The sequence below is a fragment of the Tupaia chinensis genome, unplaced genomic scaffold (genome assembly GCF_000334495.1).
Source record: "Tupaia chinensis unplaced genomic scaffold, TupChi_1.0 Scaffold000510_1, whole genome shotgun sequence".
Taxonomy (NCBI): Eukaryota; Metazoa; Chordata; class Mammalia; order Scandentia; family Tupaiidae; genus Tupaia; species Tupaia belangeri.
This window is the reverse complement of record NW_006160023.1, coordinates 517,798-539,115: the sequence shown is the minus strand read 5'-3', so window position 1 is coordinate 539,115 and position 21,318 is coordinate 517,798. Positions and strand designations below refer to the sequence as shown.

At 42.1% G+C, this 21,318-nt stretch overlaps 1 protein-coding gene across 1 annotated transcript in view; it reads right to left on the bottom strand.

Annotated features, from left to right (window-relative positions):
* Window positions 1-2,726: 2,726 nt before the first annotated feature.
* The window catches only part of LOC102495495 (ryanodine receptor 3), a gene marked incomplete at its 3' end in the record, with an annotated part of 299,734 nt that continues 281,142 nt past the window's right edge, over window positions 2,727-21,318 (bottom strand). The window contains exons 45-49 of the mRNA XM_006156625.1: window positions 12,671-12,851; window positions 11,313-11,424; window positions 8,903-9,023; window positions 5,398-5,567; window positions 2,727-2,947 (exon numbers count right to left, since the gene is read on the bottom strand). Of these exons, the coding sequence (XP_006156687.1) occupies window positions 2,727-2,947; window positions 5,398-5,567; window positions 8,903-9,023; window positions 11,313-11,424; window positions 12,671-12,851 (805 nt within the window). The remainder of the gene's footprint in view (window positions 2,948-5,397; window positions 5,568-8,902; window positions 9,024-11,312; window positions 11,425-12,670; window positions 12,852-21,318) is intronic.

Below are 21,318 nucleotides of genomic sequence, written 5' to 3'. Positions count from 1 at the left end.
TAGCCATTATGCTAAGTGCTGGTCCCAAAACTTCATTTTTAATACTTTATTTTTAGAGCAGTTTTAGATTCATGACAAAATGGAGTGGAAAGGACAGAAAATTCCCATAGACCCTCTGTCCCAAGACATGTATAGCCTCCATTTTCGATGCCTCCACTAGGGTAGCATGTGTGTTAGAAGAGATGAACACTGTCACTCAAAGTCCACAGTTTATGCCAGGGTTTATTCTTGGTGCTGTCCATTTTATGGGCTTAGATGAATGTATAATGTCACATCGCCATTACTGTAGCATCATATAGCGTTCTCACTTCCCTAAAACAATCATCTGTGCTCCACCTATTCAACCCTCCTTCCCCCCGACCTCTGGCAACCACTAGTCTTTTTTTTTTTTTTGAGAGGTTTTTGCTATAGGGTGTGTGTGATCACCAGAAAGACTGATAGAAACAGAGAGACAGAAAGGGAGAAATCAACCCCCCGGGGGGATGACCATGCCGCAATCCCTTCTCCATTCTCCTTTCGGGATCTTGGGCACACATGCACATGTGCCTGGCGTGAGTTTAAGCCATCAGGTCTGGGACTTGAACTGTGGTTGACTACATGGGAGTCCAACAGCATAACCATTATGCTAACTACTGGTTCCATCCACTGATTTACTATCGCTATAGTTTTGCCTTTTCCACAATGTTAAATAGTTAAAAATCATACAGTATATAGCCTTTTCAGATTATTTTGTTTCATTTAGTGATAGGCATTTATGTTTCCTTTACATCTTTTCATGGCTTGATAGCTTTTGTGTGTATCTGCTGATAATATGCCATTGTCTCATTGTCTGGTATTTACTACAGTTTATCTTTTTTTTTTTTTGAGGGGTTTATAGGGTGCATGTGCTCGCCAGACAGACAGAGAGAGACAGGGAGACAGAAAATGAGAAATAACTCCCCAGAGGGGATGGACACGCCACAATCCCTTCTCCATTCTCTTCTCGGGATCTTGGTCAGGCACACACATGCGCCCAGCGTTGAGTTTTAAGCCACCGGGTCTGGGACGCGAACCATGGTCGACTACATGGGAGTCCAGTGACATAGCCTTTATGCTAACTGCTGGTCCTACTACAGTTTATCTTTTTGTCTCCAGAAGAGCATCTTGGCTACTTCCAAATTTTGACAATGCTGAATAAAGCTGCTATAAATATCTGTGTACAGCTTTTGTATAAATGTAAGTTTTCACCTCATTTGGGTAAATATCGAGGAGCACAATTTGCTAACGTAGGCCAAGATGTGGTATGGTAAAACTGTCTAGTTTTGTAAGAAACTATCAAACTGTCTCTTACAGAGGCTGTACCATTTCACATTCCCATCAACAATGAACGAGAGTTCCTGTTGCTCTACATCCTTACCAAACATTTGATGTTGTCAATGTTTTGGATTTGGGTCATTCTTATAATTTTTTTCTTTTGAAAGAATTAATTTTATTTGTTATTATTATTTATTTTTTAATTTGACCAGAGAGAGATAAAAGGGAAAGTGAGAAAGCAAACTGCTAGTCCCAAGACTCAAACTGCTGTCAGCTATGTGGGAGTCCACTCCACCTGCTGACCCCAGATCTGGGTCATTCTCATAGCTGTGTAGTGGTGTCTCATTGTTGAGATTGTCTTTTAGTTGATGTTCTAAATGGACTGATTTAATACACACACACACACACACACACACACACACATATATATTTACATAAAATTATTTTTTCAATTTTTTAGGCAGCCCTGGCCCCTGAATGTATAGTCATCTCTTGTGTGATAAGGTATTAATTAATTCATTAAGAATCAGGACTAATTCTGGCCTCTAAAGAGGAAGCTTGTGGATCCTCCCTCCAGGACAAAGTAAAGCAACAATTCTCCATTTTAGTTGCATACTGGAATCACCTGGGTGGTTCAAAAGCTCAATGCCAGAGGGCTCTTCCCTAAAGGTTTTAATTTGGGAGGGGGAGTGGAGGTACGTCCTGGGGATGGGAATATTTACTTGGGAGCTTACCAGGTGATTCTAACCTGCAGCTGAAGAGGAAGACCACTGACCGAAAATAGATCATAGCCCTGGACCACACTGCTGCGACTGTTATAGAAAGAGCCTTTTCCTTTGAACCTCCCAGATTTGATGTGGGCCCATGAGGCCCCAGGCTCTTGGGGTGACTTCACCTTTTGTCCTCAGTTGACTCTGGTGCCCAACCACAGTGGTAAAAACCACTGCCCTTCAACCCCCTCCCCTTCCACTTCCCCACACTAAGACTGGAGATTTCTTTGCCACAGGTCTTGGGAGACCTGGAGTGGACAGCTTTGATTCATATTCTTTCAGTCTAGTCTTCTGTGTAAAGATCCCCTCATTAAAAGGATAGATAAAGCTGTTCTTGGCTCTATCTTGGGAACTGAAACTTAGCTCTTCATTTGATATCTGAGGCCTAAAAGACAGTCTCCTTCCAGGAGACTCTAAGAGAACCTCTATCAACTCTAAGGGAAAGACTGAGCTGTACCCTCTCCATCCCCTTAGTGAGAGACAAGCCTCAAGGAAGAGCCTGTGGCAAATAGGGGGAAAACACACCCTCGATGTTTGAGGAAGGCTGGCATATGGTGAAGGCCTGCAAGCTTCCTCAAACTGCACCACCAGTTTTGAGATCACAAAATTGCAGCTAACACAGATGCACACTCAGACATGAGAAACCCAGGAGGGGGTACTTACTTGCAGATGGCAAGCAAGCATTCTTCTATGGTGTCTCTCTGTGCTTTGGTGAGGGAGCGCCCTTTGGAAAGTCTGTATATGGTCTGCAGCGTGGAATCGATGAGAGAGGTGTAGTGCTCTGTCCCAGCGAAGAGAGGGGCGCACCTTGTAAGGAGTGGGAGCACGGCAGAACATATATACCTATTTAGTGCAAGCGCAGCCTCTGTGGTGCTTAGGGAGACCTAGGGAAAGGGAAAGGACACCAGTTAATGCCCCTGGGGAACATAGCGAAGCATACCGGCGCACTGAGCTCCCTTGCAGCAGATCAAGGAAGTTTCCGTGTCCAAGTTTCACAGTCATGGAGTGAACAGCTTTCTACCTTGTCATCTGTTTTTCTTTTGCATTTCCAACAAACAAACAAAAAATCAAGTTAAAAGAAAAAAGTGAAAACCAGAAGGTAGCAAAGAGCAAAGGCTGAGGGACTGATTCCAATTCATTCCAAATGACTCTGCAAACATTCATTATCCCAAAGAAGAATTTTGACCCCTTATTAAGGTTAGCTGGTGGCCGGTTTACCCCACATCCTGATGCTTGAAAGTGGAGCTGCAGGTACCACGGCACCAACCTGGCTTTAGCTCTCTTCTCTCACCGATGGGAACTTGTACTCTCTGCTTGTGGTTTTATGATTAGTAAATGACTGCAGTCCAAGCACTCTTGAAGATTTTCCAGTTTTGTTTTTTTTTTAACCAAGAGAAAGTGGAACTCCAACACTCTCCCCACCACACACACACACACACACACACACACACACACACAAGTTAATTTATGAGCATTGTGGGCAATTGACAATCTGATACATGATATGGGTGTAGACCTCACTACAGGGAACCTAATTTTACATGGGAAAAAATGTGAAAGGAATAGAAACCTAGGACCTCAAATGCTGGCATGATTCGCACTCATAACTGTCTTGTGTTCATTTAGAGGCACAGGCCAAATTTAAGGAAGACCCACATAGAGGCACTAAATATCGCACTCATAACTGTCTTGTGTTCATTTAGAGACACAGGCCAAATTTAAGGAAGACCCACTTAGAGGAACTAAATAGAGCCAAATCATGCTTAACTGACATTTTGAAAACTGCAGAACTTCAAAAACAACCTTGAGATCCACAGACATATTATCATCATTTCCTGTGATTATCACAGCCATTGTATCTGCAACACATTTTCTGTAACTTACGATTGGAAAAACAATTTTTTTCTTTGAATTGTACACATTACTGGGTCTCCCTATTCAATTATCAAAAGTTCGTTCCTGGAAGCTTTAGTAATTATCCTGGAAGAAACAGCCCATCTTTCACATTTATAATTAATAGACAAAGTTGTTAAAATGTGGAAGGACAGAGCTTTGATTCCAGTGGCTTAAAGTTTTCAAAAGGGAATGCACAAATGCCTGCGTGCTGAGGAGCTGAATATAAATTTTGTGTTGTAGATGGTACTGGAACAAGCATGTGACTGAACACCAGATACTAAAATAGCATTCACTATTTATTGGACCTATTAAAATATTAAATGTTTTGATCAGGAATCTCAGAGAGTTACAGGTTATGAGAGTATTTTTTTAAATGATGGGATTTGTAGAAAAACCCAAAAGTAGTGGTAAGAGCATTGTTTTATTTATCCGAAACGATTATATACCTCTAACACCTTTACAGATGTACCATTTCACATCTTTACATCACAGAGAGGATGGAGTTCCTATTCAGATTGGGGCTCCATTGTTTTCCATTCCCAGGTAAACCACTCAAATGGAATCCAACTAAGGCACTAGCTGCTGACCACTCATTTCAGGGCTTAGCTTTCCATTTCTGTTGGACACCAAACAGAGCCTTTGAGAAACCTTATCACTTACAAAAACATTCCACCCAACCTGGTGAAATGTTGGCTAGTCTTAAACTAATCTAGCTTGTCTTCACTCCTTAAACCCAGGAGTCCTGGTGTAGTTTTTCTGCCCAGTTTGGACTGGGCTTTGCTCTTTTACTCTGGGGCCTTCTGTCTAGAAGTCTGTTGATACTGAAAGACTTTACCTTACCCTTGATTTCCAAACTCATATTTGCTCTTGACCTCTTGTATTGACCTTTGCCCTGCTCCTGGCTCTAGACCTTCCTGACAGTATATGCAACTATGGAGAGAGAGCAGGAAGAGAATCTGCAGCCTATACTGCTGTTAGCCAGTCTTTCTCATAAGCAATAGAGCAATGCTTCTTACCTGAGGGGGATTTTGTCCCCCAGGGGATATTTAGTGTTATCCAGAGTTAGTTTTGGTGAGGGTTGCAGGGTGGGAATTGAGGTTCTCTTTGTCTTTAGTGGGTAGAGGCCAGGGAGGCTGCTAAACACTCTTCAGGACAACCCACAATGATAGCAAGGAGAACCAGAGACACTATGGTTGAAGGAGCTGGATTGAATACTTGAGTTTACCTATTAATACATTAAATCTCTGGCCTTTACCTATTAATAAATTAAATCTCTGGCCCAATAAATTATGCTTTTCATTTTTTACTGCTTCTATTTTTTTATCTTTTGAAGCAGTCTACTAAAATGCGATTAGGGATGAGACAAATTATTTGTTATGAAGTCCAGTGTTACAGTTTTATGATGATGGGAAAACGTTCTCTTATTTTAGCAACTTACTGTATCTAGAGAGGCAGAGGCTCTTAAGTCAGGTAAAAATCCAACCTCCAGTAAGTGGAGCAAAAAAGTTTGATCCTTAATGCCATAAACTCGGTCCAAGAACAGCACCATGGGTGCCTTGTGGTCAGGGCAGAAGTTGGCTGCCATATCTGGCTCGCTGACTGACCCATCTGAAAGATAACACAGAAAATGTCATTTCCCTCTATCTCCACAGTCTCAACAGAAAACACAGAGCTTTTCTATTTCTTTTTTTTTAAGTAAGTACCAGGTATTTTGGAAAAAAAAAAAAAGAAAAGAAAGTAGCTTATATTGGATTGGAAGAGCTGTTAACATTCTAGGGATTTGGGGGACCAGCAGGTGGCATGGTGGTTAAGGTGCTGGACACTCCCACGTGGCTGACCACAGTTCAAGTCCTGGACCTGATGCTTGCTTTCCCTCTCTCTCTCTTTCTCAGTCTGCGTCTCTCTCTCTGGTCAAATTAAAATAAGTTAATGAATAAAGAAAATTAAATAATTCTTTAAAAAAATTTTTAGAGATTTTATGAACCAGTTGTTACACATGAAACTTCATAAAAAGCAAAATTTACAATTAGGTAACTTATATTTAAAAGGGTTAAAAATACTCTTAAATCATCACTTCTGAGTTATTTTCTATAAACTATGCCCTTGAGGTTATTTGTATCAGTTGCATTTTTATGTTGAAAATACGACATAAGGTGGGCTATGTGCATTCTCTTCCCAACTTTGTTTCTGGTGACGTCATATTGGAAAGCTTGAAATTGGCCATGGTGAGAGCATTTACACCACAGAAATGAGCAAAAGTTAACAATCAGGGCTTGATATTTTTGCTTGTTAAATGAAGACATAAGAAAGTGAAGGAGGAAGCTGGCAGGTAGCGTGGTGGTTAAGGCACTGGATTCCCACATGGTTGACTGTGATTTGAGTCTTGGATCCAGCAGCTTAAAAAAAGTGCCAAGTATGTTTGTGTGCAAGCCCTAAATCCCAAGAGGAATATGGAGAAGGGCTTGTGGAGTGGCAATCCCCCTGTCATTGCTCACTTTCCCTTTCTCTCTCTCCTGTGAGTACATATAACCTATGGCAAAACAGCAACAAACAAAAAAAATTTTTTTAAAGTGAAAGAGAAAATGTTAATGAAAGCAGGTTAACTTTAATGTCATGTCTCTAGCTATTATATCATAAACAGCAAAATAAAATAGAGAAAATAATCTTGTTGCCTTTTTTTTTTTTTTGCTATAGGGCGTGTGTGCTTGCTGGGGGTGGGGGGGGGTGTGGGGAGACAGAGGGTGGGGTGTGGGGAGACAGAGAGAGGGAAAGTGAGAAATCCCCACCCCCAAGGGGGGATGGCTACATTACAATCCCTTTTCTTCCATTTTCCTCTCAGGATTTTGGGCAGGCACGCATAGTGGGCATATTTTTCAAGCCTCTGGGTCCAGGACTCAAATTATACTGTTGGCCATGTGGGATCCAGTCACTAAGCACAATACCACAGGCTGGCTTTGTATTTGAAAGCTATTATCTGACTTAGGTGAGACCCTGGAATTCTAATCTTACTTAAATAAAGAGATTCAATGATGAAGCAGAAAATCCATGACAAAATAGAAACTTCTTGTCTGAGAAAATAAAGACAGGATTTTGAGGGAGGATAAAAATCAGTCTCCCTCCTTCAGTTTGTTTCCACCCAAATCTCAAGTTGTAGTCGCAGTACATTTACATGCTGTACTGGAAAGGTTGGGTGCCATCAAACCTAGACCCTCATTCTGCCCAGAGATCAGTTTCGGGTCCTGGGAGAGCAGTAGGGAAGGAGCCTACTGCGGCTGGCTGCTTCTGCTCCGAGCAGAAGGAGGGGATGGGGTGCTGGATCTGCACCCTGGAGACTGACTACTTCACACACACTTCGAGTTCTGATTTTCGTGGGATGCTAACAAGTATTTATGCATTAAAAACACTGAGACCAACACCTCTTTTCTTTTTCTTTTTCTTTTTCTTTTTGGAGAGGTTTTTGCTATAGGGCACATGCACTCACCAGAAAGAGAGAGACAGACAGAAAGCGAGAAATCACCCCTCGGGGGGATGACAACACCGCAATCCCTTCTCCTCCATTCTCCTCTCGGGATCTTGGGCATGCACGCAAACACACCCAGCGTGAGTTTAAGCCACCCGGTCGGTCCAGGACTGGAACTGCAGGCGACTACATGGGAGTTCAGCAACATAGCCATTATGCTAACTGCTGGTCCCCTAACATCTATTTTCTCACTATGTATACTGAAGTATATTGTACACCTTAAATATATAAAACCCCTAGATATATTTTCTTTTTTAAAGAATTAATTATATTGTGATTATTTTAAATTTGCAATAAAGCATGTACACTCACAAAGAGAGAAAGAGAGAAAAACTGAGAAAGCAGGGTGCCAGGTGTGGGACTCAAACTGTGGCTGGCCATGTGGGAGTCCAGCAACTTAATCACCATGCCACCTGTTACACCATTTTTTTTTTTACAGATAAATTTTAGTTATTCATTTATTTTAAATTGCCAGAGGGCATGTGCACTTGCTAGGAGACCAAGAGAGAAGGAGAGAAAGAGAGGGAGGGAAGAAGAGAGAAAAAAGCATCCCCTACACACATTCTATAGGGGATGATTACTGCAATTTTCTTTCCTCAATTTCTCTCTCCTTTTGGGATTCTAAGCATGTATGCACATGTGTATGCCCTATTTTTTCAAACCACTAGGTCCAGGACTTGAACTGTGTAGTCAGCCATGTGGGATCCAGTTATCTTAACCACTGTGCCACGAGTTGGCCCAAATCTATTTTTTTTATCCTAAGTTTTCTCAGAGACATTGCAATTTTACTGTGCTTGACGAAGTTACAAAACTATGACATATTCCATAGTATTTTCTAGATTTAGTAGACCTCAGGTCCCTTATTCATATGTTGTTAATATCTCCTACAAAAATGTTCCATGGAACATCAGTTTGGACAACACTGCACTAGTCAGAATCATGCTATCTTTTCAATTCCTCCAGCTCCTGGACAGCAGGTGGAGTGACTTGGGCAAGTGGAATACTTCTGGGGAGTATGTTCTGCAGAGTGAACACCGACTGAGGTCAAATGTCACACACAGCTTTGGGAGGAAAACTTCCACATTGAACTGTGAGGTGTCCAGGACTGTAACAAAAGGACGCCTGTGAGATGCAGGGCAAAGGAGAAGGCAGGCCGTGGGGTGAACACTCGTCTGTCCCATTTCATTGGCCTCCGTCAGAGGGTCAGTGTCCAGAGGACGGTGAAGTCTGTGGCTTGACAGGTGAGCAGAGAGAGTTGACTGGAGCCCTGGGAAGAAAACTCATCACAGGATAAAGGCATTTGCCCTTGGCAGCCTGCTCTGCAGTGAGGGCCCAGGGGACTCTGTGGCGGCAGCAGAGTCCTGCCCCTGAGCAAGCAGGCTGCAGGGACACAGGCAGATTCCACTCATGCCTGCTTCTTTACCTTTGTTGAGGGACGGCAGTTTCAGGGGGATGCTGATGATCCCAACCAAGTCCTCTGTAGGGACCAGGGAGCGCAGGATGGATCTGATCCGGATGGCTTCCCCCTTTCCTGTCTGGATAAGCTGTGATGTAAGGTTGGGGAAGTAGATTAGACAGATGAAGTTCCCATACCCTGCTTCACCCCACTTCTAAACTGTCTGTGAAATGGTTCTCTCTAAGGGCAGAGGTACACACAGCTATGCTTCCCAATTGCTATGGACACTTGTGGCCACAGGGAGTGAAAGGAACTTTATCTTAATTTTCCAGAAGAAGTGCTCCTGGAGAATAACTTTGACTAAAGAGGTCACTTGCTTCCCTCGCTGTGATTAAAGTGGTCATGTTGTCATGGGAACAAGTCTTCGCAGGAAATGCACAGTCTCATGATGGCTCCTGGGTAGGACTGCACTACAAGGAGCTCTTGGTGGCCATGACAGATGTGTTGATGATGTGGCCACAATGTTAGACTCCAGAATTCCGGCAAGTGGGACTTATGAATTTCAAGTTTCTATTGGTTAATGCTGAAGCTGGGGTCTGGGCAAGAAGGGTATCAAGAATATTAGAGAAAATCTGAGAATCTCAAAGAAGCTGGGGTCTGGGCAAGAAGGGTATCAAGATTAGAGAAAATCTGAGAATCTCAAAAGCATTATCCTGGGGTGAATAACCTGTTCCTACAGAGGCCAATGCACCAACCAGAGAGTCGAGGTGTGGTCTACATGTGTGGTCTCTGAAGTGGGGCAGCAGGTCCCTGGCTGGGAATGGAATGGCCTTGAGCTCAGATCTACCTGAAGTAGTCTGGATGGCGAGCTGAGACATGACACTTGGTGGTCCCAGGGAAGGAGATGATACTTGGTGGTTCCAGGGTAGGAGAGACCCTGTGCACCTGCCTGGGGGCTGCCTCCCACTCCTGTGGACAGCATCTCCTTGCCCACCACTCACACAGCAGGGGCCCACAGGAAGGGTTCTGAGAATGTAGGGGTGTGTGTGTGTTTGTGTGTGCATGTGTGTGTGTCTGTGTGTGTACGATGTTCAAGCAGAGAAGCACTAAGGAAGGAAGGAACTCCTTTACACATGGGGCTCTGGTGGCTTCCATGCTGCCTTCTTGGGAATAAGCAAACCGTGAAACTTGCTTTCTGAAGTGATGAGAGGTGGTCAGAACCATAGCATGAACATTGAGGGGTGAGGGGAGGGGTCCTGATCCTCTCTTTTACCCAGACCATAGATACCCTAGAGCTTTCTTGGTTCCCTTTTGAGTTTCCTTTATCTGTTAAAAGGTACAGAAAGACAGGCCTTTGTGGGTAAGGCTGGTTTAACATAGTAGGAACTAGAATCCTAAGAATTCTGACCAGCCTGCCTTATCAAAATTAAGACTTTCTTTTTCTTTTTCCTTTTTTTCTTAAAGATTTATTTATTTTTAATTTTATGATTATTCTTCAATTTTGACTACAGAGATACAAAGAGAAAGGGGGAATGAGAAAGTAAGCCTCCAGGTCCAGGATTCAAACTATGGTTGGCCATGTGGAAGTCCAGTGCCTCAACCACCACATCACCTGCTGGCCCCCAAGGCTTTCTTTTATATGAGAAGCAATTATTTCCTTTCTCACTTAAGTTGTGAGGTCTTAAATGAAATAAGGTCAATCTCTCTCTGCCCTCAGCAGAAGTAAAAGTAGGAGGAGAAAAAAACACACTTTTTGTTCAAAACTGGAAATCTGAGAAGACGTCCCATACACCAGAACCATCCTGTTGAGTTTGTCTCCCTACCAGATCAAAGATGAACCACGGGAAGAATCTGCTTTCCTGGGGCCCAGTGCCATGGCCAGGAAAAAAAGAGGACTGTCCACACTCAGTGTACTGATGGCTACCATCAAGAATCAAGTTGTTCACATCTTGACCAAGCTGAGGGACATGGACACATAATTTTGGGAGGCGTTTGAAACACAACGTGTAGAGGTTACGTCCAACAAGTGCCCCAGAGAAGTCATACAACACAAGGATCTGCCCAGAGGTCCTTCCTTGGCCCAAGCAGAAGTGGTCTTTCTATGTCACATATCTAGTCACTGAATTTTCTGTTAACCTTTTATTGAGGTTGTCATTTGTTAATAATCTACTTTTTGTCTAAAGGCTATGATGACTTTTCTAAAAAATGAGAAAGGAATTCTAAGAACAAAATTAAAATTTTGACGAGATTATTAAAAAAAGAAAGCTGCAGAATCACACACTGGTGATGAAAACTGCTTTTGATATTAGCTAAAAGGAACCCAGACAAAGGCGTGTTCACAAATGCCAGAGACAGAGAAGGAAATGATATTCATGAAATCTCCAGTGTTCTTGACTCAGCCTTCTCAAAGTTGCGCCCTGGGCACTCCATCACTTACGTGCATTTCAGGAGCGCAGCGGCCCAGTAGATCTATAAGTGCTGAGTAAAACGACATAATTGCGTTGCCCATATGGACGATCTCCTCTTCTTCTTCACCACCCTCCATGCTGCTGAGAGAGTCAACACAGGGAGGTGTGAGGAAGCCTGCCAGGCACGGCCATGTTACAGACATGAGCTGCTCTACATGGAAAGGCTATGTCCTTCTTGCGCATCATTCATTCTTTTCCTCTCTCCCTCCAGAAGTCTGTAAGGTGGTTTTATTAAGCTCAACGGACTCAAATATTTGCCCATGACATTCTTAGGATCCCATGAACTTTAAGACATGAGCACTACCATGAGTCGATTGAGATCACACTTCCTACCAAACATATGTTCCTTTTTCCTTTCTAAACACACGAAGAGCACATTGAACAAGGAGTCAGGAAAATTAAGTCCAACTCCTGGCTCTGTTGGCTAAATGATCTGGGGCCTCAGCTTTTCTGCAAGTTACGCGAAGAAGTTGGGACAGTACACGTTTTGGGTTCTTTCCAGTTCTACCGGATCATCTACCAGAATTGATGACAAAGGAAAGAGCCGACTGGCTGGAGAGTTACCTCTGCTGGGTTAAACTCATTCTCTAGAGTCTGAGGGATAATTAGAGGCTATGATAAAGAAAGGGAAATCATCACAAGACATGGTAGAAGGAAAATAATAAGGCAACCAGACTAATCTACCAACTATATCCCTAATCTTTAAATACCGATTACTAATGCCATGATTTTTCATATTCTCCAGGTTTTCCTTCTTCTAAGAAATCAAATAAAAACATTTTTCTGATTGGTCCTCACACTTCTAGAAGAGAAAGTGAGGGGTACAACCCATTTTTATTGGTCATTGGAAGAGTCATGACATGTTTTTTTTTTATGTAAAAATGCATCATGACTTTTCTGACAACCCAATAAAAGTGAAGTATGGGATGAAACACCACACCTGGGAACACTGATCAAAATGTGCTGAAGTTGGACAATGACTGTAACCTTGGTCCAGGCCTCCCAGGCTCCACACAGCTTCCCTGGTGGTGATGCTGTAGGAGGTACACTGAGGGCCAAAAAAGTTTGCTGACAGCGATTGGCCAGTTGGCTGGGCAGAGTTGGGGAAATGGAAGGGGGCGAGGGTGATAGTGATCACTAGGCTTACTGGAAGAGTCAAGACAGTCATGACTTGATGAAGTGAGTTAAAATGTTTTAATCATGATGGTAAAATATCTGTGCTTTTTCTATCAGAAGTTATTGTGTACCTCCTCCCTCATCCATATTCTGACAATATGTGTGAATTCACCAACCGCATGCATCCTGGAAGGCAATTCCATTCACTTACACTTCCCTCTTGTATCCCTGAGAAGGCAGGTCGAGAGCTGGATTCTCGGAGATCTTAATAGCACCTTGCATGGCAGCCAACAGACCATTTCCTCCTTCACCCCGCAGGGCTGGGCCAAAGCACTCTGGGCGTCTGATGAGCAGCTTGACCACGACACTCGCATTTTCTTCCACACTTTCACCTAAAAACAGAGGGATCACTTCCTTCTCATGGGAAAGGACAACCCCAGAATTTAGTTTTAGTTGATGAGTCTGGGAGAATAGGATTTCAGTTTGTCATCTGTTCTTAAGATTAGATGGTGATACTGATGGAGAGAAAAGTGAGCTTTGATAAATTACATTATGAACTGTTTATCTGAAGTATTAAGATGAACCATTTATAGAACAGACTTTTACTCTTCGGCTCAGGATTTTGTACTGTCAAGATTATTTTACAACATGTACACCCTCAGAGGGCAAGTAACACACTACTGAGTCTGCCACTGGATACTGATTCATTCACAAGTGACTTAGAGAACACAAGGACTTTACATCTTTGTGAATTCTATGAGGGACTGTCAATTTGCTTCCTTGAGAGGAGGTAAAAAGGTAACTCAGTCTGGTGTGCTCAATTAACGTCTACAGAAGTTACATGTTATCTCTGAACACAACTCTTGCTGCATCTAATACATACCACACAACAATCAGGTCTGTATGGATGGACTCGAGGGCATTTCTGAAACCATTTATCCAGGTGAAGAATCTACTTAGTAAAGTTTTCTTGATTATTTCCAAAATAACTCTGTGGGAAGTAAAGTCCGAAGGATTGTATTCTTTTTGGATGAACTATAGGCAGCTAAGGCAGGCTCTCATTTCCTGAGGTGATTAAGTAGCAGAACTGGAACACATTGGGAGGGCTAGCCATTGATTTTCAGAGCCAATACTTACATTCAAAAGAAGTTTATAGCATGTTAAAACAATTTTGTAAAACATTTCTTCTGTCTCAGGTGAAATCCTAATTTGTGCCTGAGAACTTACCCATAGCCAAAATCTAAAGGTGAAACTTTTGGGTGTTGTGAATTGAATGAAAGCTGAAGAAAAGCTGTTCTACAACATCATGACATATTTTTTGAATTATATGAGAGAGGTTGCATCATGATGAGCTTTTATATTATTTATTATTGTATTAAAAATTACCTCAGATCTTAGCAGGCCAGAACAAGTATCTATTACCTCAGAGTTTCTGTAGATCAGCAGTTTGGGAGTACTAAGCTAGGTAGTCTTGCCTTGGGACCTCTCAGAAGTTTGTGGTCAAAATGTCAGTCAGGGCTGTGGTCTTCTGAAGGTGTGACTAGAACTGGAGTATCTGCTTCCAAGCTCACTCACATGGCTGTCTGTCAGGGGCCTCAACTGCTTGCTAGGTGTTAGGTAAAGGCCTCAGATATTTACCATGCAGACTTCTCCATAGGTCTGCTTGACTATTTTCATGATATTGGGAGCTGGCTTTCCACATAGCAAATGATACAAGACGAGAGTAAGGCAGAAGCTGAATTGCTTTTAAGAACCTGGTTGCCCATGGAATTTTTGCTACCATTCATTAGAAATGATTCACCAAGTTCAGCTCACATTTAAAGAGAGAAGAATGAGGTTTTGTGTTCACAATCCCTTCTCCTCCATTTCTCCATCCTGCTAATATTTGGGGTCCTCAGGCACATATGTTTTTCTAGCTACCAGGACCAGGATCCAAACCATGGTGGCAAGTGGATTCCATGTGGAATCTGGCTCCCTTAACTACTAACCTATGGGGCTGGCCTTTGTTTTATAAAACTTTTTTTTCATAAATCAGCCAAGTGTTAGGGGCTGGCCTTTGTTTTATAAAACTTTTTTTCATAAATCAGCCAAGAAGTGTTGAGTAATTGCAATGGGAATTCAGAAAACCTGGCTCCTTGTCCCAGATTTTTAGCTAATTACTGTGTGAATGTGTACACTTTGTAACCTCGCGAGGTCTCTGTTAGGGTACCCATGCCCCTTCTAGTTTTAAAGTAAATCTACTAGACTAATCCATACACAGAGATTTTTCTCACTTCATCTCTTATACAAACTCATACTTGAACACACCTGTATGTCTCACTGCCCTGCTGAGATGACCTTAGATCACAGCTGTAGTCCTGTCCTAGAGCTTGACTTGCTAATATCCTCTTTGATAGCTCAACCCTCTGGACTGTAGGTGATGCTCAAGATCATAAACACATACCACTATAAATTTTAGAATTGTGTAACGTGATTAAGAAAAATTTCCATTAAATGGAATTTAAACAACTCATTATAATGTATTCATTATTTTTTGGCTCAATTCTCTGAGGTAAATCTAAATGTTTTATAAAGAAATTTGTCTTCAAGTTTCTCCAATGTGCAATAATCACAATAATGGCATGACTGGAAGAAGTAACATAATCTCAAAAGAGAGAAACCAAGGAAGGTTGAGTGACACTGTGTAGTTCGTAGAAGAGTTGATGTGATGATGCTAAGCGTTAGGCCAACCAAGGAAGGTTGAGTGACACTGTGTAGTTTGTAGAAGAGTTGATGTGATGATGCTAAGTGTTAGGCCCATGCTTTCCTTTTTTTATTTTTTTTTGAGAGGTTTTTATTATAGTGCACTCGCCAGAAAGTCAGAGAGAGACAGAAAGACAGAAAACAAATCATTCCCAGGGTGGATGGCCATGCCACAATCCCTTCTCCTCCATTCTCCTCTTGGGATCTTAGGCACGCACGCACACGCACCTGGCGTGAGTTTAGACTTCCAGGTCCAGGACTTGAACCATGGTTAGCTACATGGGAGTCCAGTGACATAGCCATTACGTCATCTGGTGGTCCCAGGCCCATGCTTTCCTATTGGTTGCTGTATCTAGCATTAATAACGGAAATTGTTTAGTCAAAGGGAGGATACCTGAAAAACACAGATACATCAATATATTTTAAAGCAAAGATTTAGCTCATAGTTAAAATATTCAGCTCCATTTTGTGTCCAAAATGGAGGAAAAAACAACCTTGTTAATTGGGGTCGTTTAAATACTGAGCTCCAATTCTTTCAGTTATCAGATGGAAATGCTTTTGGATCAGCCACAACTTTTACCAGTATGCTGAACTCAACTTAGTTCTTCTTAGTCCTAGATATTGCAGTGTCCCCCAGTTCCCCTGCTTTCTGTGTCCTGTCCAGGGCCTAGCCTGTCACATGTTTTTCTCAGGCTTCAACCCAAACCATGGCCTTAAACATCCCCAGGCACTGACAAAGGCATTTAGGTTGTTGCCATAATCACTGAAAAACAAACAAACAAACAAACAAAACAACAACAACAACAAAACAAACTAACTAGCCCTGGCCCTGAGTCAAACTCTCATATAAATTCTCATATAATCCACACCCTGACCTCTTACTGTGGACATAACTAGGTAGAACATCTCTTTCTCACACTGTCTGTTGTGAGGATACACTATCTGCAGCCTACCCCGTAAGTTCCTCTACTAAATGTTCTAGACTCATTACTCTTGTATTTAGTCTTTATCTGAATTCTAACTGGGCCCTATCTTGGAATGTTTGGGGATACTCTTTTATGGGAACTTCTCTATCACTACCTGTAGGGTGAATCCAGCTATGTTTTTAGCAGGAAAAGATCAGATGTAACTCACAGCTCATTACTTTCAAAAGTGTCTGGTCTCCAATACTTACTAGATAGCACATACATTTTTCCCTCCCAGTGGCCATGTTTTCATTACCAGAATAATGAAGCTGAAATTTAAAAATGTTGTGTCCAAAATGGAGGAAAAACAACCTTGTTAATCAAGGTGGTTGAAATACTGAGCTCCAATTCTTTCAGTTATCAGATGGTAAAGCTGCTGGATCAGCCACAATTTTTACCAGTATGCTGAACTCAACTAAGCTCTCCTAATGGTATCATGGAGTTTGATGGCACATGGAGCCACAAGATGCAGAAGCTGAAATATTAGACTGTGAGTTCTATACTGAGTTTGCTATTGAAGCTCATTTGCCAAATAAGCCTTATTTTACTTGAGTCTCAGGCCTTCAGAACTAAGTTAATTAGGCTGGCTCCTTACAACTGACCCAGGAAGCCCTCTGGTGATTACTGAAATCTGCACATACGTAGGGGATGCAGAACACCTCTGCAAAAGGAAGGAACTGAGGTGCAACTATTGCTGTTAATTAGAGGGGGGACAAAAGTAAAGAATTTCTGAATGCTACACAAGGTAGAGGCAACAACATGATTAGCAGAGAGAGATCACTCTCTTCCTAATTACCTGTAGCTCACCAAGCCTGACTGCAACCAGATCCACTGTGGTGAGGCTGAATATTGACCTTGAGGGCATTTTTCAAGGCAGAGAGAGATTTGAGGAAAACTAGTTTTGCCTAGGGGCTTATAACAATGTTTTTGCTTTAGTTCCAGAGTGAATAGTAAGCTTAGTAACAGTGTGAATGTTCACAGTGCCTTTCTTTGAAGGCTTCCAATGTTGTCTTATTACTACCTTCTTTTCAACATTATGAGCAATTGGATAGAAGTGGAAATGATTATATATTATATTGTTAAATTAGTCATGCTTACTACACAATGAGCAGGGATGCAATAATTTTATCTTCTGCCCTTCTCTCTCTCTCTCTTTTTTAAAATCTCATCTCTGTTCTAACTACAAAAATTCTCTTTTAAAGTTCCTTTGCCTGGAATGCTAGTTTTATTTCCATTCCCTTAGTGTAAACTATTGACGTAGGCAACTCTGCTTCATTCTTCAGGAATAGCTTAAACCTGGAAGACCCAGAGGACCAGGTCCTCTCAAATACCCTGTATCTTTCCTTTTGCCTCCTTTCCTCAATAAGTTGTATATTCCGTAAAAAGAGGGCCTTATGTCTGAATTATCTAACTCTGTATGCTCAAAGATCTTGATAACATTTGGCATATGATAGGAACTCAAAAATATTTCTTGAGTAAATAGACTTCATTGAAACTCAAGAAAGAGGCTTTAAATAATTGGGTGGGAAACTAAGGGTGACTATCCATCATTGAATTACTAGACCAATCAGCCTTTGTTTACATGAGCCTCGGTTGCCCATTTCCTCAGAATTCAGTTAGTCCCAAGGAAAAGAATATATGCTGAATCAAGTCCTAGTGCAATAAGAGGAATCACTGAGGGCCCAGCAACCATGAGTCTGGAGTTACTCTAGCCATCTAGAGAATCACATGGCAAGGGTGATGGCCAGGACCCCATACTGTTTTTGATAAATGCCAACTTTGATATGGTGCCAGGCAAGTTGCATGAGCCAAGTCATTGAAAACAATGAGGACACACAATCTTTTCCTTCAGGCTTTCTAGCCTGGAAAGGAAGGAGCTGGAGAAGAGTCAGAGAGCACACCAGGGACGGCCCATTTGCACATTAATTAGACCATTCATTGAGCCCACACTACATCCTAGCAACTGAGTCAGGAGTGGCAAGTGATGAACTAGGCAGATAAGCATGAGTAGCACACAGCCACCTCAGCAGACTCCCAGGCCTGTAGTAGAGCTTTCTAGTCATCTTTCAGATATGCAATAACACATACTTCTTATTCTATGCCACTGCGATTATGTTTTTGTTATGTAGTAGAGGCAGATTGATTTGAAGGTGAGAATAGAACAGGGAATTCAGATCTTGTACAACTGCAGTGGTGCAGGTAGAAGATAAAGGTAGCCTGGAGTAAGATGTGACCAGAGGAGGAGGAGGAGAGAAACAGATGGATTTCAGGGATCTTTAAGATATGGAATCAATGGAATTTGTGGATTTGTTAGATATGGGGATAAGGGAAATGGTGACTCAAGGACTCCACCTAAGATTTGGTTTAAGCATCTGAAAAGTTGGGGGTGCTAGTTAAGGAGATGGGGAATCCTCAAGGAAAAGGTTTGAGGAGACAGTACAAATTTAGTTTTATGATAACACAAAATTTGAAACAGCTATTAGATATCCAAGCAGAAATATCAAGTAGAGAGCCTGAATATACAAATTGAGAAATGCACACTTGGAGATTATCAGCATGCATGTGAAATTCAAAGCTAAGGCACTGAATGAAATCACACAGGGTGGACTGGCACAGGAGTAGATGAAGAATTTTGAAGACCAGTATTTAATCACAGAACCATGCTAAAATTTTGCTCATGTGTCTTGGTTCTTCATAGCCTTTTCATGAAATATTTGGAATAAAACTTGAGTGAGATGGTAGCGTGGAGTCAGACTGAGGTGGGCTCTGATAGCCTAGATCCCACATGTTAAATATGACATCTCCTTGCTGATGAAAACCAACTTGTGATGAGTACCAGGCTTAAAATCCTGCCATTTGGTGTGAATAACATTGATGAAGCAATTTTTTTGCTTAAATCTATAGTTTTACATAGTTTAATCCATACTTTGACTACTAAATCCACAGTTTTACTATATCAACGTAAATCTATAGTTTTATTTAGGTATCAGCCTTCATTACTATTCTCATCAATGAGATGATTAATAAAGCACTCATACATTTAGATTCTGGACATTTGGGTTCACTGCTAAGACAGTATTGCCACTGGAACCCCATAACAACTTTAGAGGAAAATTGTTGAACTTGGGGCGAAAAAGAGGGACATTCTCTTGCCCCAGTCACATTTCCTCGTCTTGGTGCTCTGGACATCAGTTTGTCACTGGCTTCTTTATTTGAGGAACTTATGTTCTATTACTGGTATTGTTTCAACGATGTGCTTATTCCTGGGCTTTCATTCTCTTTTGCTTTGAGTTTTTACAAATGGAGTCACATTTCCTTGCCTTAGTCTATGTAAGCCCATTACCTGCCACAAGTGGCTAATTTTCTTTTTTCTTTTTCTTTTTTTTTGTGGCGGGGAGATTTTTGCTATAGGGTGCGTGCGCTCGCCAGACAGAGAGAGACATAGAGACAGAAAGCGAGAAATCACTCCCCCAGGGAGTATGGCCACACCGCAATCCCTTCTCCTCCATTCTCCTCTCGGGATCTTGGGCATGCACACACACGTGCCTGGCGTGAGTTTTAAGCCACCAGGTCTGGGAAGTGAACTGTGGTCGACTACGTGGGAGTCCAGCAACATAGCCATTACGCTAACTGCTGGTTCCCACAAGTGGCTAATTTTCTTCCCCTTCTCAGGCATAGCGATACCTGGAAGTCCAGATGATAACAGAAAGGAGGGTAGAAGAGAGTGTATCTACCTTACGCTATGGTCTGAACAGTGGTATCCTTTGAAAGATTCATGTTGAAACTTAACCCCTAATGCAACAGTATTAGGAGGTGTGGCCTCTAGGAGGTGATTAAGTGATGAAGGCTCTGCTTACACAAATGGGATTAGCACCCTTATAAAAGGCCTTAGGTTTGAGGGGAGATTTTTGCTATAGGGTGCGTGCGCTCGCCAGACAGAGAGAGACATAGAGACAGAAAGCGAGAAATCACTCCCCCAGGGAGTATGGCCACACCGCAATCCCTTCTCCTCCATTCTCCTCTCGGGATCTTGGGCATGCACACACACGTGCCTGGCGTGAGTTTTAAGCCACCAGGTCTGGGAAGTGAACTGTGGTCGACTACGTGGGAGTCCAGCAACATAGCCATTACGCTAACTGCTGGTTCCCACAAGTGACTAATTTTCTTCCCCTTCTCAGGCATAGCGATACCTGGAAGTCCAGATGATAACAGAAAGGAGGGTAGAAGAGAGTGTATCTACCTTACGCTATGGTCTGAACAGTGGTATCCTTTGAAAGATTCATGTTGAAACTTAACCCCTAATGCAACAGTATTAGGAGGTGTGGCCTCTAGGAGGTGATTAAGTGATGAAGGCTCTGCTTACACAAATGGGATTAGCACCCTTATAAAAGGCCTTAGGTTTGAAGAGTACACTCTCTTGCCCTTCTATCCTTCTCCATGTGAAGACACAGCATAACTCCCCTCCAGAGGATGCAGCAACAGGTGCCACAGTGGAATCAGAGAGCAAATGTCACCAGACATCAGTCCAGGTAGTGCCTTATTCTTCCAGTTCCCAGATTTCAGAACTCTGAGAAATAAAATTCTGTTCTTTATAAATGACCCAGTCTCAGACACTTTGTTACAGTAGCACAACTCTAGCAAAATGTCAATGATAAGAACCCACCCCTTATAACACAGATGCAACTTCAACCAGCTATATCTCATATGTATCCTGTTTTACCCTCTTCTCTTTCCACCAGAACCTGAAGTGTATCTGGAGTTACATCATCACAATGTTGTTCATGTTGGGTCGTCGGAAAAGTCATGACGTATAGGAAAATCTGTCATGACTTCCAACAACCCAGTATTTGTCTTAAACTGTTAAATATTTTATTGTTGGTTAAATTTTTAAGAGTATCCTGGCTCTTTTCCACTATAGTGCAAAGAGAAACAAGGTCTTACATAGTTTAGTCCTAACTATCCCTAATCTTTACTACCAATCACACTGAAGAGTGGTTAATACATCCTATCCTTTCTGACCAAAAACATGAATGTAGGGATGCGAATGAATCAGATGATCATTAAGCATCTACACCTTTTATGCCTTTAAAGCAAAGGTGACACTTTGTACTCTTGACCCTAGTAGATGTCCCTCTCTCCTCTCAGGGCCCAT